The 14,125-nt window shown below is 36.6% G+C and overlaps 1 protein-coding gene across 33 annotated transcripts in view; it reads right to left on the bottom strand.

The window, feature by feature from the left end:
- Positions 1-14,125, bottom strand: part of caska (calcium/calmodulin-dependent serine protein kinase a) — a 173,372-nt gene that overhangs the window by 18,584 nt on the left and 140,663 nt on the right. For 8 of the 33 annotated variants that reach the window (XM_079880765.1, XM_079880764.1, XM_079880786.1 and 5 more), the window contains exons 6-16: positions 13,978-14,080; positions 13,307-13,485; positions 12,947-13,069; positions 12,561-12,644; positions 12,215-12,314; positions 10,659-10,676; positions 10,423-10,544; positions 8,296-8,373; positions 4,834-4,881; positions 4,206-4,286; positions 167-355 (exon numbers count right to left, since the gene is read on the bottom strand). In XM_079880765.1, coding sequence (XP_079736891.1) covers positions 167-355; positions 4,206-4,286; positions 4,834-4,881; positions 8,296-8,373; positions 10,423-10,544; positions 10,659-10,676; positions 12,215-12,314; positions 12,561-12,644; positions 12,947-13,069; positions 13,307-13,485; positions 13,978-14,080 — 1,125 coding nt within the window. The remainder of the gene's footprint in view (positions 1-166; positions 356-4,205; positions 4,287-4,833; positions 4,882-8,295; positions 8,374-10,422; positions 10,545-10,658; positions 10,677-12,214; positions 12,315-12,560; positions 12,645-12,946; positions 13,070-13,306; positions 13,486-13,977; positions 14,081-14,125) is intronic. The other 25 variants (XM_079880783.1, XM_079880767.1, XM_079880792.1 and 22 more) reach the window with 7 other exon arrangements.

Raw genomic sequence — 14,125 nt, 5'->3', positions numbered from 1 at the left:
AATGTGCAGAGCTAGCGTTTGCACACTTAGAAAGTGGAGGGATCAAAACCTCTAAAGTTTGAAGAGTAGCTATGATAGCTACTGTAACTATAAGAGAAACTGTTCTCAAGTTCATGCTAGGCATATATGCTAGACATATAAGTTTATACATGTTAGACATTCATACCATTGGTTCGTCGGTGTTCTTCTGGAACTGAACAAGGCGCACCCGTGTGACATTCTCTATGTCCATGTCTCCGTTCGTGCTTTCGGGTGAGTCTCCGTTGAGGTATGGTGATGTAGGTGGTGGAGTGACCCTCAGTGCCTCGTCACTGTACACCTCATGTGCCACAACATCATGTGTCTGAAGTAAGGCCTTGAAAGAAAGTAATAGAGAGAGAGATATGACACACACACAAACAACAAAATCTCATAGACTGGAGGTATATTCAGCGTGAGAGTCACGCAATTGGCACTGTTCTCATGCTCTAACACCACTATTCCATTTTCTCACGCAGTTAAAAAACATCATGGAGCAAAGAGGGCACAGACAATGCACTAAATCACAAAAAGTCTGGGCTGTAAAACTTAAGTTTTATTACGAAATTCAAACAATAAATACCGTTTTGGCGCTTTCAATCTGGCGTGACAGATTGCTGTAGCGATGTACAGATCAAGTGAAGCGGGAGTGCACATGAACCGATCATCTCTTAGGGATACTTTTTACTACTATTTGTTACAGCACAAAATAAGAATAAATGAACATCAGAAGGTATGTTGAAAGAACCAGTACAACTTACTGAAATGTGTCATGTCTTGCCACATAATGTTACATTTACCTCAGAAAAGTCATTCAGTGGCCATAAACTGTACAGTTAGAAAAATGAACTCTAGAGAGGAGCATTTTGCAAAGAAAAACGACTATAATACATATGAATTTTCTTTGCTCTAATACCATTAAAAAAAAGTTAGTATTATAACATTATTATTATAAAAGTATTATTATAAAAACACCTTACATTTGCAATATACAAATCAGTTGTAAATTAAGATTTAATAACAATATCAGCTGAAAGGGTTCTCTGTATAGTTTACAACATTCGACAAAAGTCCCCATTATTGATACAAATATATATATAATATATATATGTTTTGCATAATATTTTTTCAAAACTTCAGCAAAGTTTGTACAATTTATGTTTGTTCAATCAACATATATTAAAATAAATATTTAAAAACTATATACTCTGAAAGCTTTGAAGATGATCCCATAAAAATGTAATATGGCGTTACAGAACACTGTAAATTTATTTTCATGATTTATCACAACTTATCTTTTGTCAAATCAACTTAGATTATTAATGTTGTTTAAATAACATAATATTTTGAGTTTCTATTTATTAAACCAATATCCTTCAATGTATTAACTCAAATTTTTCATTAAAATGAACTTATTTTAAGGTAACCAGGTAACTTACTAAAAAGTTAAACCAACATAATTTTTACAGTGCACAGTAACAATAAATATTTTACTATATGATATGATTAATATAATATTGTTATGATCTTTATGAGGCAAGTTTTGTGCCATCTAGTGGTTTAGAGGAGAATAAAATCAATGTGCCTTTTACAGAGGTGCGCCTTTAGCCCTTTTGTAACCCATGTATATAAAAAATTAATTGATATTGAGTCGTGATTGAAATTGAATCACATGAATCGAATCTCACTCCAAGCTGAGCTCAAAAATTGACAAACCTTCTTAGTAAGGGCTTGCTAGTAAGCAACCAGCTAATAAACACTAACAAGCAGATAGTAATGCACTAAAATCCACTCAGATCACATTAGCAATCACAGAGCAATGTCTTGGTAATCAATCAAGGAGGCGAGTTGTGCAAGCACCACTCATGTTTTCTTGAGAAATTAACACTACTGTTGTTTGGACTCTGAAAGATTTTCTTTCAAAGAAGTCTCTTATTCTCAACCAGGCTGTATTTATTTGATCAAAAAGACAAAACAGTAATCTTTTGAAATATTATTACAATTTAAAATAAAATTTAATATATTCCTGTGATGGCAAAGCTGATTTTTCAGCAGTCATTACTCCAGTCTTCAGTGTCACATGATCCTTCAGAAATCATTCTAATATGCTGATTTGCTGCTCAAAAAACATTTCTACTTATCATTGTTGAAATCAGGTCTGCTGCTTAATATTCTTGTGGAAACCATAATAATAGATTAGATTAGAAAAGAATATATTTTTTGCATCAATGTAAAACACAGTCACATTTGATCAATTTATTGTATTAATTTAGTTAAAAAAAGAGGATCTTACAGACCCTGCACGTTTGAAAAGTAGTGTACAAATCTAGTTGACTATTTATGACTGTTTGCCTTCCTAAAAGTGTGCAGAGCATAACCAAATTAATTAATAATAATAAGCACCACAAACTTTGTCTCTTTTCTTGCCAGCTCATCTGACACTACCATCTTGTGTGGAATTATGAGACTGTGAGAAAAGTATCGAGGGCAAGGTCATGCTGGAATTCTACAGCTAGTACCTGATGGTGCCTCCCTCCTCTCTTGCATTTTATCTCTTTTCTGCCCCCCCGCACACACACACACACACACGCGCACTCTGGATCCTGCTGACGGAGTTGGTGATCACCTAAGTCTTGCTTTTTTCATGCATGAGCTCTTTTTGACTTTTGAAAGCAACCGTTCCCTCTTTATTTCTCTCAGTTCTGTACTAAATCCCCAGTTCAAGTGGAAGTAAAAACATTGTAAAAAGCCCCCAAATAAGTCCCTTGCAGCCTGGATTATGCCAGATTAATTTAATCAATCTCGCTCAGTGTTCCATGACACATCACTTATCTCACACACTTTGAAGAATCAGATTTTCCTACACTTTTTTACTTTTAATCTCACCAACAATTCTCACTCTCACTATCCCCCCCTGATTGAAAGGTAAACCTGTAGAATTACGTGATATTAAAGTTTCAAAAAGGGTCTTTTTGAACTGGGGAGGACGTTTTCACTTCTAAGAGTTAAAACATGTTTTCTATGTAAAAAGCGGAGGAATCTTTAATCAGCGAAACCCTCACAAACATTCGGTTTGAAGGGCAAAGGGCAAACTCTCTGCTTCATCTGTCATGAGGTTGTTTGTCCAGCTGAGAATAATGCTCTGAACACAACTGACGAATATCTCATTGATTATAGAAGATTACAGAAAAGGATTGCAAAGACTGAGATGGTGAAATAAGTCTGCTGACAACATCCTGAATAAACATATTTACCTCATAAAGACTAAGTACAAGTGCTCTAATTAATCTTTCAAAGATATATTGCTGACTGAAATTTAAGTAAACTTGAAGACTCCACTTTTGCTGTTTAACTGTACTTCATGATGTTAGCAGTGCTTTCTAACACTAAGATTATAATAAGGATAGCCTTGAGATCCTTAAAGTCAATATGAAATGACGTTCACAAACCTTTATTACTTTCGTAATGCAACATACACTGCAATTAAAAAGTTTTGGGTCAATAAGATTTGTTTATGCTTTTGAAAGAAGCCTCCTAAGCTTTCTCACAGTAATACTGTGAAATGTTGCAATTTAAATATTTATATTTTTTCTATTTGAATATATTTAAAAATTTTCGTTTATATTTTAAAAATTCCTGTGATGGCAAGGCTGAATTTTCAGCAGTCATTACTCCAGCCTTCAGTGTCACATGATCCTTCAGAAATCAATCTATAATGCTGATTTGGTGATCAAAAAACTCTTAAATATTAACATTGTTGAAAACAGTTGTGCCGCTTAATATTTTTGTGGAAACTGTGCAACATATTTTTTCAGGATTCTTTGATGAATAGAAAGCAAAAAAAAAAAAAACTGCATATATTTATTTACTGTCATTTTTTGTCAATTGAATGTGTCCTTGCTGAATAAAAGTATTAGTTTAGTGTGATAATTACTAAATAGATATGTGGCTATTGGCTACCATTATCCAACAATCCGCACAGCCTAAATGACATCAGGAAGAGGAAGGTTACGTGTTGATTAAATATTACAAAGAATAACATGGACCGATAATTCATTTATAACAAGACCAGAACGTGCATTAAGGAAAGTAAATAGGGTTATACAATTTTGATTTCATATTGAATTTTTGAGGTGTTTCTGTAAAGAGATTATCAAAAGAATTCGAGCTGTGTTGCTGTGACTCACCATGAAATGGGGCTGGGATAGGATCCGTCTCAGTTCTTTAGCGTCTGCATTCTCCGGGTAGCATGAAATCTCCTCCAGTACCTACAGACAGACAGAGTCATCAGGTTTTACCTCAGGCTGTCATCTCCACGCTAAGTATATCTCTTGAGGTGAGTAAAGATGCTATATCTGACATAGGCTTTTTAATCTCGTACACTGCAACACAACTTTGAGCTGGACTGCTGAGACCCCACACACCATATATCAGAACAGACACACACACACAAAAATTTCTGGCATGACCCTTAAACCCCATGTGACCAATAAGCACTGCTGTCTGGACTCATTTGGCCCTTCTATTGGCGGGGTGGGACGGGTCAGGTGGGAAGGGGGTGATTTGGCACAGTACTGCAGATATGTCACAACTCCCCGCTGAATGCTTCTGAGCGCCGGAACCTGAACGTCTTTTGAAACCACACTAATCATCTCTAATGAGCTCTAATCAATGTGTAAACCCATCTGCCAGTCAACATCACTAAATGTAAAGCTCAGACATTTACAAGAATCCGTGTAGCTAGAAATTTCCACATGTTCTACAAAAGTGGTAAAAAGAAGTGGACATAAGATTGGGAAAATGTCTGCAGCTTACATATTCCAGATGTTTCAAAGCCGTGCTCGACCCGTCTTCAGCGGAGGTCTTAGCATGAGAGACACACACAGGAGAGTTTTATAACATTTGATACATATAGTCTGTGTAAGAAGCAGCAGAGTCGAAGGCTGAATTTTGGAGGTAGGCATTTCGCCGTCTCCGCAAGATTCAGTCGCTCAGGAAAACAGTGAGAGGTGAAGGGTTAGTTTCCGCCCCGCTGGCTCTAAGCAATACAAAGAGGATAATCCTTAAGCATTTCACCACTGCCAGTGATCACAAGCAAGAGGCCAAGGAGGGTTATTCGAGAGCACAGCTCTTTAATCACCAGCCAGCCTGAGTTCCTTTTTGATGTGCAATACTAAAGGAAGTAGTTGAGCTTTATAGGTTGTGTGACTTGTGACTGAGAAGAAGGGACTGGTTTTAGACGAGTCAAGACTAAGAGAACCACTGAGGGAGGCCATCAAACTATAGATTAAGACCAGAAGCAACCATCAAGACTGGTTTGAAACTTACTATTTTTATCTTAGAGAATGCAGATGGTTTTAACTATCCAAACTAAGATTACTTTAATCTCATTATGGGAACCTGAAAATGAAAATCTGTTTAACACATCTGTTTGATCAAGCTTATCAGATAGCATCAAGTTAGGATTCGTTGACATATTCAGAAAGCTCCAGTTGACGCAAATAATATATGATAAGACATTATCAGTTTTGGTTCAAGGCACTAACTTCAAGGCAACAGCATTCGCAACCCATTTTACTTCAAGAAAAAATTTAACTGAATGGGGGACTACTCCCCTCCTAAAACAGCAGTTTAAAGTCGAGATGTAATGGAAGCTGCAACAGATCTTTTCTTCTCTATTGTAAAGAACATCTAAATAAATGTGAGCTTGCAGTCGGTTGTGGAGTGGCATGTTTAAGCTAACTAAATGACTGGAGAAGTCATTGAACATTTAGTAAAAAGAAATAAAAAAAATAAGAAAAATGTTCACATATGTACATAGATGAATAATTGACAATAAGATCAATAGGGCTGCCCCCTAATAGTCGACTACACGTTAGTCTTAATTGACCAAATTTGGAAATCCAAATGTTCGCCTTTCATTCATCAACCTCAAATATGGCTTATCATTTGAAACATGTAAGTAGCAGCCTAATGTTAGCCACCTTACATGGCCGCTCGTTCAAATGTTATCCTAGATAAATGTGCGCATATCCAAGTATTCATGCGGAGATCACTTGCATTAACTTAAAATAGACTAATACATCATTTAAAACTGTGTGTACTTGTATTTGTGTGCACTCACAATTACAACAAAACTCGAGCTTTATTAAAATAAAAAGAATAAACAGGATGCACTTTCTGCCATCTCTGTCTCTGTGTACGTCTTTCTGGAGCATGCCACAAAAATGATCCGATACCAATACTCACACAAGCATATATACATGCCTCACAGACATATACTATATGTATATAGCAAGCTTGAAATGGCTACTTTTAAATTAACCAATTCAAATTTAAAAAAAACATTTATTCTCTGACTACGTAATCCGTATGAAACGTCAAATTCATCTTTGTAGCTGACACTGACTCAAAAAACACTAGTTTACCTATAAATTATTCAGTAAGTCTCCTTGCTGTTTTTTTTTTCTGACAAATTCAGAATCATTACTTTTCCTAGTGATAAGCGTGCTAATTTATATTTTAAAGTAATATTTAAGTAATTAATTTAATATCATAAACGTGTGACTAGTCAACTATTCGCTTAAATGAACAACTACTAGTCGACTAGAAAAATCTTTATTCGGGGGCAGCCCTAAAAATCAATAATATGCATTAACCAAATAGATAGAGTGAATTTAGATGAGGATGTAAAAAAATCCATCATCGTTTCCTATTATTCCCATAATATTTATTACATTGAATTAAATTAATTAAAGTGCTACATTTTAGACTGCATTACCTTGACTTTATCTTTCCTGCCCACCTGTCCTCATTAACATCAGCTGTTTATAAGAAATACTATATCAATGTCTTTTATGTCTTTAGAGCCAGCAAGGGATTTTTTTCTTTTGAATGCTCGTAAAGTTACTGGATATTGTGGTTAATGGATAGTTAAACTTCATTTAGTGTGTTAAGAACAAAATAGAACCACTACTTGTGTTAATTGTGAGGATTCTAACAGTTTCTGTGCAAATGAAGAGAGCAAACGCTTCAGCCAACAGTGAGGAAACCACACAGACAGTCACACATCAAACATACAGCCCGATAAGATCACCAAGCTAAATGCATGTTCACTTTCTCAAATTTACTTTCAGGTAAATTGAGAAGCGTCATGTCAGTCTCTGTGATCTCAATGATAATCTTCTGCACTTACATATCAATGGCTATAAAACAGCTGCTTTGTCCAAATCCACAGTCATTATTCTATATATTTTTTCTAGTCTACTCCGTAGGTAAAAGCAAACACACACATTCACTTGTTAATGTGGATTTTTTTGACTGCAGCTGGTTTGAATGCATTCTAATTCACCAGAAAGAAAAGAGTCATGTGTTCACACAAGCAATAGACCACTAAGGATCTGTAAATGTCACATAAATCATACACTGAGATTAAAAATTCTAAGAGGCATTGACTACAAAACAGGCCTCTGGTTGAGGCCTTTTGTTAAACTATATAAAATTACATGAATGCCTGTCACATGGTGCTTTCTAAATAACAGATATGAACAGAGACGGTATAAAATTACTAAAACGGATTTGCTATTTGAAAAGCTAAAATTGTGAGACCATCATCTGTAAAATACATTTTATTTTAACAAAATGTATACGAAGCAAGCCATAATGTTTTTTACAATGTTATCAGCTTTCAGTTATAATATGAAAATTCAGCTCACTTCAAGTGTTACAAATTATTTTTGAAGAAATTCGTAATGAAAAAAGCCACAAAGCAGAAGTGAAAAAACCATGATAGAAATATGCAGTGAGGAAATTCAGTTTCTAGGAAAGCCAAGGTGTGAGGTCATGCAGTGAGCCATTTCTGAATATCCATATGAGCTGTATTAAAATGGAAATATAAACTAGACAGAATAGTTGTTAAAAAAAGGAGGACAAACATACACCAAAATATTCTGATAAACAGAGTATTAAATATTTAAAATGTCATTCTGAATTAACACATTCAAATCATCTAAATATTAATCTAAGTCCTGAGTCACATTAACATACTTTCCTGTCGAAGAAATTGAAAAGAGGCATTAAACTGCATCTTTTCTGAAATGGACAGGTTGTGCATAAAAGTAGAAAAAAAAATTGTCCTGGTAGCCTGGTTTTTGATCGACAAACAAGTCAAAAACTACAATGAAAGTAATTAAACTTGTGCTAGGAACCTCTCTGTACCTCATAATGTTTTATTTGCAACTACAACAGCATCTTTCCGTTACTGTAGTCTGCACTCACCTCTTTGGCTCTCGATACTGCGTCACTTGCAGGATTCCGGATTTGCGGTGAAGACTTGGTGTTTATCTTGTCGTATAGCTGAAAAAGTGAAAATGGACAGAACAATATTCAGAAGATTCCTTGGCTCCTTTTTGAGTAGAGGAAAAACAATAAGAGGTTAACCCTCACAAACAATAACATTTCGCTGACATTGCTGCTTTTGTTAGGGGCCTGCAAGTTGTCATCACAACTAAGCAGCTCTATTGCACGTAACAGGCTACAGTTTTTCAAGCAATATGTTAATAAAAAAGACGAATAATTAAATACTTTTTAAAAATGTATTCCAGTGATGAACAGCTGTAATTGCATTAACAGTTGTTTTCCATGTCTCCAGAGGTCATGCCTACAGGTACATTATTCTGCGCATCTGAGTCAGCTGCAGTATGCTGTGAGTTATTTGCATTTAAATATTTTTGTAAAACACATCTGTTAATATGTGATTCTTCAGTGGCTTAGCCCGAGCGTCAAACCTCGCAGGACAAGCCATTTCACGGCCAGGATCACACCTCTATTACATTTTTGAGTGCACAGGATATCCATTCTTTATCTATATTTCACAATCTCACACATACAGTTTTAGCTGAGTTTAAGGGTAGCATTGAGCAAACGTTGCAAAACCTCCAGCAACAATAAATATGAAAATATCCCAGGTTACTCACCACAGCCAAAGAAAAAACAACCAAAACCGAAGTTAAACTCCAGGCAAAGTTGGTCCTGATAGGATCTTAACCCCTCTGTCCTCTGTTTCAAGAAGGTAGAGTTACACTCAGAGCTTGAATGGAGAGGATGGCAAAGTCTGGAGTAACTATTCTGATACACAGATACTGCTGGAGCCACAACAGTAAAAAAGCACGGAGGTTGACAATAGGTGCTATTGTTTCCCTCCCTATTCAGGGTAGGAGTTGAGTTCTCAATGGGACGACATGCATTCACACCCTCCTGGTGATAATCTTACCCACAGAGCCCTCCTCTCTGCTTTCCTCTGGCCTGTGGCTATGGAGACAGACCCTATCATCCACACTGGGTTGTACCAAGCTGTATGCCTCTCTATAGAGGCCTTGGTATACAGACACACACACACACACACAAATATAGAGACTGGGAAGAGAGTCCACAGCTGCACTTATTCACACACAAAAATGTGTATAATGCCATAATACTAAAAGACACAAGTGCACGTGTGTGTGTGTGTGTGCCGAGGCAATGCAGCGGGTGTGCTTGCAATGAATGAACAAAGAACAATGCATGAACAAAGTCCATTGAGTTCTAAAATAAACAAAAATTCTGAAATTGGTCTACTGACATTTATTGTCTGATCAGCTGTGGTAGCCAGAAAAGAAACTACAAGTTAGTTCTGGTCAATGATTTCAAGTAAATTGATATCTGTGGCATGGATGGCTTTTTGTTTGGGTAGTGGAAGGGTAATGATCAAGATTGTAGGCTGTTAGCAGCCCATTGTGGAAGTCACCAAGAACAAATCCTGAACTACTACTTGTGTGCAATTACCCACAAATCACTCCTCCGGGGTTGTGCCAGCAATGAATATACTGTAAGATGATTTGTTAAATGTCAAGAAACCAAATCCAACCTGTTTACACAGGTTATAGCATAGCCAAACTTACTATGGCTAATAGTTCAAATCAGTTGTGTTAAATGCTACAAGTGAATTTAGGCATCACAACATTACATTATACAGTATGAAAAATGGATAATCATTTTAAGATTCACACTTAACAGTGTTAAAAAATGATTTACTGTGTTCATTGAATTGAACATTAGATGAAGGCAAAGGTAAAATAAATGTTTTAAAAATAATAATCTAGCTAACAATCTAGCACCCTGCGATGCCCAGAAATTGCACAAAGCCAGTTTATCAGACTGGAACTGCAATCTCAGTGAACTCTAGCCATTTTTATGTGCAATATGCATCAGAAGGTCTGTGAATGATCCGAGGCCAAGACTAGGTTGTTGCTGACTCATCAAAAGCAAGAAAGAAAGAAGAAAATCCTAATGTGACATTTACTTTAAAGTTTTAAAATTGTATGGGATGTGTATATGTATATTTGCCTGTATAGTACAGTCTCTTACATCAAGCAATGTGTGGAGGTGATGGTCCTGGAAGACACTGTGTAGAAAGTCCAGGTCTTTCTCACTGCAGTCTGTCAGTGCATGGATCTCCTCCAAACTGTCCAGCACTTGTGACACAGCCCCTTTACATGCACACAAACACAAGCGAGCAAACACCATGACCTTCAGATACAAAGGAAAAGTAACTTGATTTGAAAGAATCAAGACTTCGTAAAGGGACAGACAGTGACACCTACTTTCTGCAGCTAGTAGTCCTGCAGGGTGGCCAGCATAGAAACAAGCAACAAATATTACTTCAACAATACAGAGATGAATTGTCATGTGATTAGAGATAGGATTCACCCACACTCTTAAGTGCGCACATAAAACAATCAGTTTGTGAATAACTACTTACAAATGCACATTCAAATGAAATTCCCAGTATATCTTAGGGGATATGTTCAGAACACAAAATTAAGATATTTTTAATAATATAAGAATAAGAATAAGATCTCTCCATTGACAGCTACGCAACTACCACTTTGACACTTCAAAAAGTTCATAAAGTGATCATAAAACAAATCCAAATGAATTGAGTGGTTTAGTCCAAATTTTCTAAAGAGACAGAATCGCTTTATATGATGAACAGATTGAATTCAAGCTTTTATTCACATATAAACATTGATCAGCGAACATAAACAGAAGCTCAACTGAACCTGCTTTACGCACAAGAATGAACCACATCGGTTCTTGTGGAAGCTCAAATGCGTTGTTTAACACACGAGAATGAACCTCATTGGTTCTCGCACATCAAGCAAACATGCTTGAGCTTCCATTGATCATAACGGATGTGTGTTGATGAATGTTTATATGTGAATAAAAGCCTAAATTCAATCTGTTGAGCGTAGAAACTTATCGTGTCTTCGGAAAATTTGGACTACTCAATTCATGCGGATTAGTTTTACGATCTCTTTATAAACTTTTTGAAGTGTCAAAGTGGTAGTTGCATAGCTGTCTATGTATGGACAGAAATCGCTCAGACTTTATTAAAAATATCTTAATTTGTGTTCTGAATATGAACAAAAGTATTTGATTTGGAATGACATGAGGTTGAGTAATTAATGACAGAATTTTTGGGTGAACTAACCCTTTAAATTCTGTGTTAAGTGAAAAAAGCATGTAACCACAATTGGCACGATAAATAAACAGGAAACACGAATTAGGCTGTGAACCAAATTATTTGTGGTCAGGTCTGTAAGATATTTAAACACTGTTTCTGTGAAAAAAAAAAAAAAAAAATTGAAAGAAAAAAATTTTGAAAATTTGAGTGGTGCTTGCCTATGCAAAACTCACTGGCTTAATGATAGGGTATTGTGGGTGGTTGTTAGGGTGTTGCTAAGCAGTTTCTAGAGCTATTTGTTTAATGGCTCAAGTCAAAAGAGGCCACCCTAAATCTTCATGACATTTTTATCCCTCAACTCCCTCAACGTAACTCTATGAGATTTTTGTATGTATAGGATTCACCTCTTCTCAACCGGCAATGTGATTTGAGGAATATTTCATGCCTGTAGCGGGATAGCTTACTGAGACTTAGAGATTGGTTCAAATCCCTAAATTGTGCGCAATAATGACCATGATGCTTTTCTTAGCAAGTTACCAATAAGCTTAATTTCTTTCTCTCTGTCTGCAGATAACATCAAAGTAACCAAAACACTGTGATAAGAGACTACAAGACCGTTAATTCAGCACAAAAAACATCAGTTCAGGAAGTGAGTGGGAGCTCATGTTGCATCTCTGCTGGTTGCTGTAGTACCTGATGAAGTAGGGTCCTCAGAGAAGTCAGGCAGTTCTTCAGGTGGGTCACCATAGAAAGAGTTGAACTTGTGACTTGAGACTGCGGCGAGCACTGCACCCTGTGAAGCCGTACAGATATTCATTAACTCTGCATATTTGGCAACAACTGAATTTAGCTGACATTCCCATCTAAACATGTATTTCCATCCTTTTTACTTTCACAGTGCAATGCATATAGTACAATGTGGCTGCCCTACTTATTATTTATTTGTGGTCCTTATATTACACTGAAGAACATGCACATGAATCAGGCACAAGAGCAGTTGCTAAAACAATACGCAGACTCTAAAGTGTCAATAACTCACTTTTAGCTTCCTCCTGGCATTGAACTTCCTCAGCTGCTCGACTGTTTCAAGAAGGTGGATTTTGTAGGCATAGCGGTCTCTCTCCTAACAGGAAACACACACACTTCAAATGGTGCTTATTCATCTCATTAAAGAAGGGCAACTTAAGTCCATAAATTATTGCAGAAACATGCAAATCTACATGAACACAAATACAAAAAAACAAAACATATAATAAAGCATATTAAGAAAACAATGCTGAAAAATAATATATAATTAGTGTATATAATGCATACAGTTTGTATGGTTTTAATAGTATTATTAATTTAAAAAAACAATAGCAACAACAACAACAATAATAAAACTCTAAGATCAGTAAGCAGATATTTCTTGAGTTATGTTGATACCTTGAGCCAGGGGTGGTTGAGAGCTTCATATACTGTGATCCTCTCGGCAGGGTCCAGCATCAGCATACGACGCACCAGGTCTTTGGCACTCTCTGAGATGTGGCCCCACTGCCGTGGGTTCATCTGCAAAGCACACGCATACATAAATGGACAAACCCAGTTCCTCTGATACAACTTTTCCACTAATGGACTAAAGTGATTTGTGTGTAAAAAGTAACTGACTTCAGGTTTCTTACCTCATAATCTAAGCCCTTAAACAAATCAGTATATGTTGCCGCTGTAATTAGCCTGACATCAGCCCCTTTTGAAGGCCTTAAAGATATTTCCAGCATGTCTTGACGGACTATGCTATTAAACTACTACCTTGTATTTTCCTTTAATGATTGCTTCAAACAGGCGTTCTTTGGTGCCATAGAAGGGCAGGCAGCCACTCAGCAGGATGAAGAGAATGACACCACAGCCCCAAACATCCACAGGTTTCCCATAGGGTTCTCTTTTCACCACCTCAGGGGCCATGAAGTGCGGAGTGCCCACCCGGCCTGCGGCACAGACAACATGTCACGTGTGAGCATCCATTCAAATACATGCAAAAGAGCTGTCGCTGATACAAGATTTAAACAATCAAGCAGCACAATCATGCATACACTGTCACTCACAAACAGCAGTAGTGACAAAGAGCTCATGGATCAGGATAAAATCATTGCCTGAATGATTCGAAATTTAAGACCCAATGTATGAAGTGACACTGAATAAGAGTTATTATGTCCTAAATGGCTTTGTATGATAAAATAAGGAACTAATATATTAAAATTCTGATGAGTTTCAGTTCTTCAAGCCAATATAATGAAAATAGGAAGTTATTTCTTTGTGTAGTTTGTGCTTCAATTATATGCTTTTACATTTGAATAATGTTGACCAGAAGCTTCTCAATGCATGAGTCACTGACGCTTCTAGTTTGCAGTGCAGGTAGAGTACACAGGAAATGTCCATGTACTGTATGTTACAAGTTTAAACAGGGTTTTTCCAAGTACCTCCAGCCACTAATCCGGACTCTCCCAACTGTATAGCCACACCGAAGCCACCCAGTTTCACTGGAGCAGAGTTCTCCTTCGATGCCAGCAACACACAATGAGGCTGCAGTGAAAAAGAAAGAAAAGACAAAAAAGATAGTTACTCTGT

This window comes from Squalius cephalus (assembly GCF_949319135.1).
Source record: "Squalius cephalus genome assembly, chromosome: 9".
NCBI lineage: Eukaryota > Metazoa > Chordata > Actinopteri > Cypriniformes > Leuciscidae > Squalius > Squalius cephalus.
This window is presented reverse-complemented; position numbering and strand designations above follow the sequence as displayed.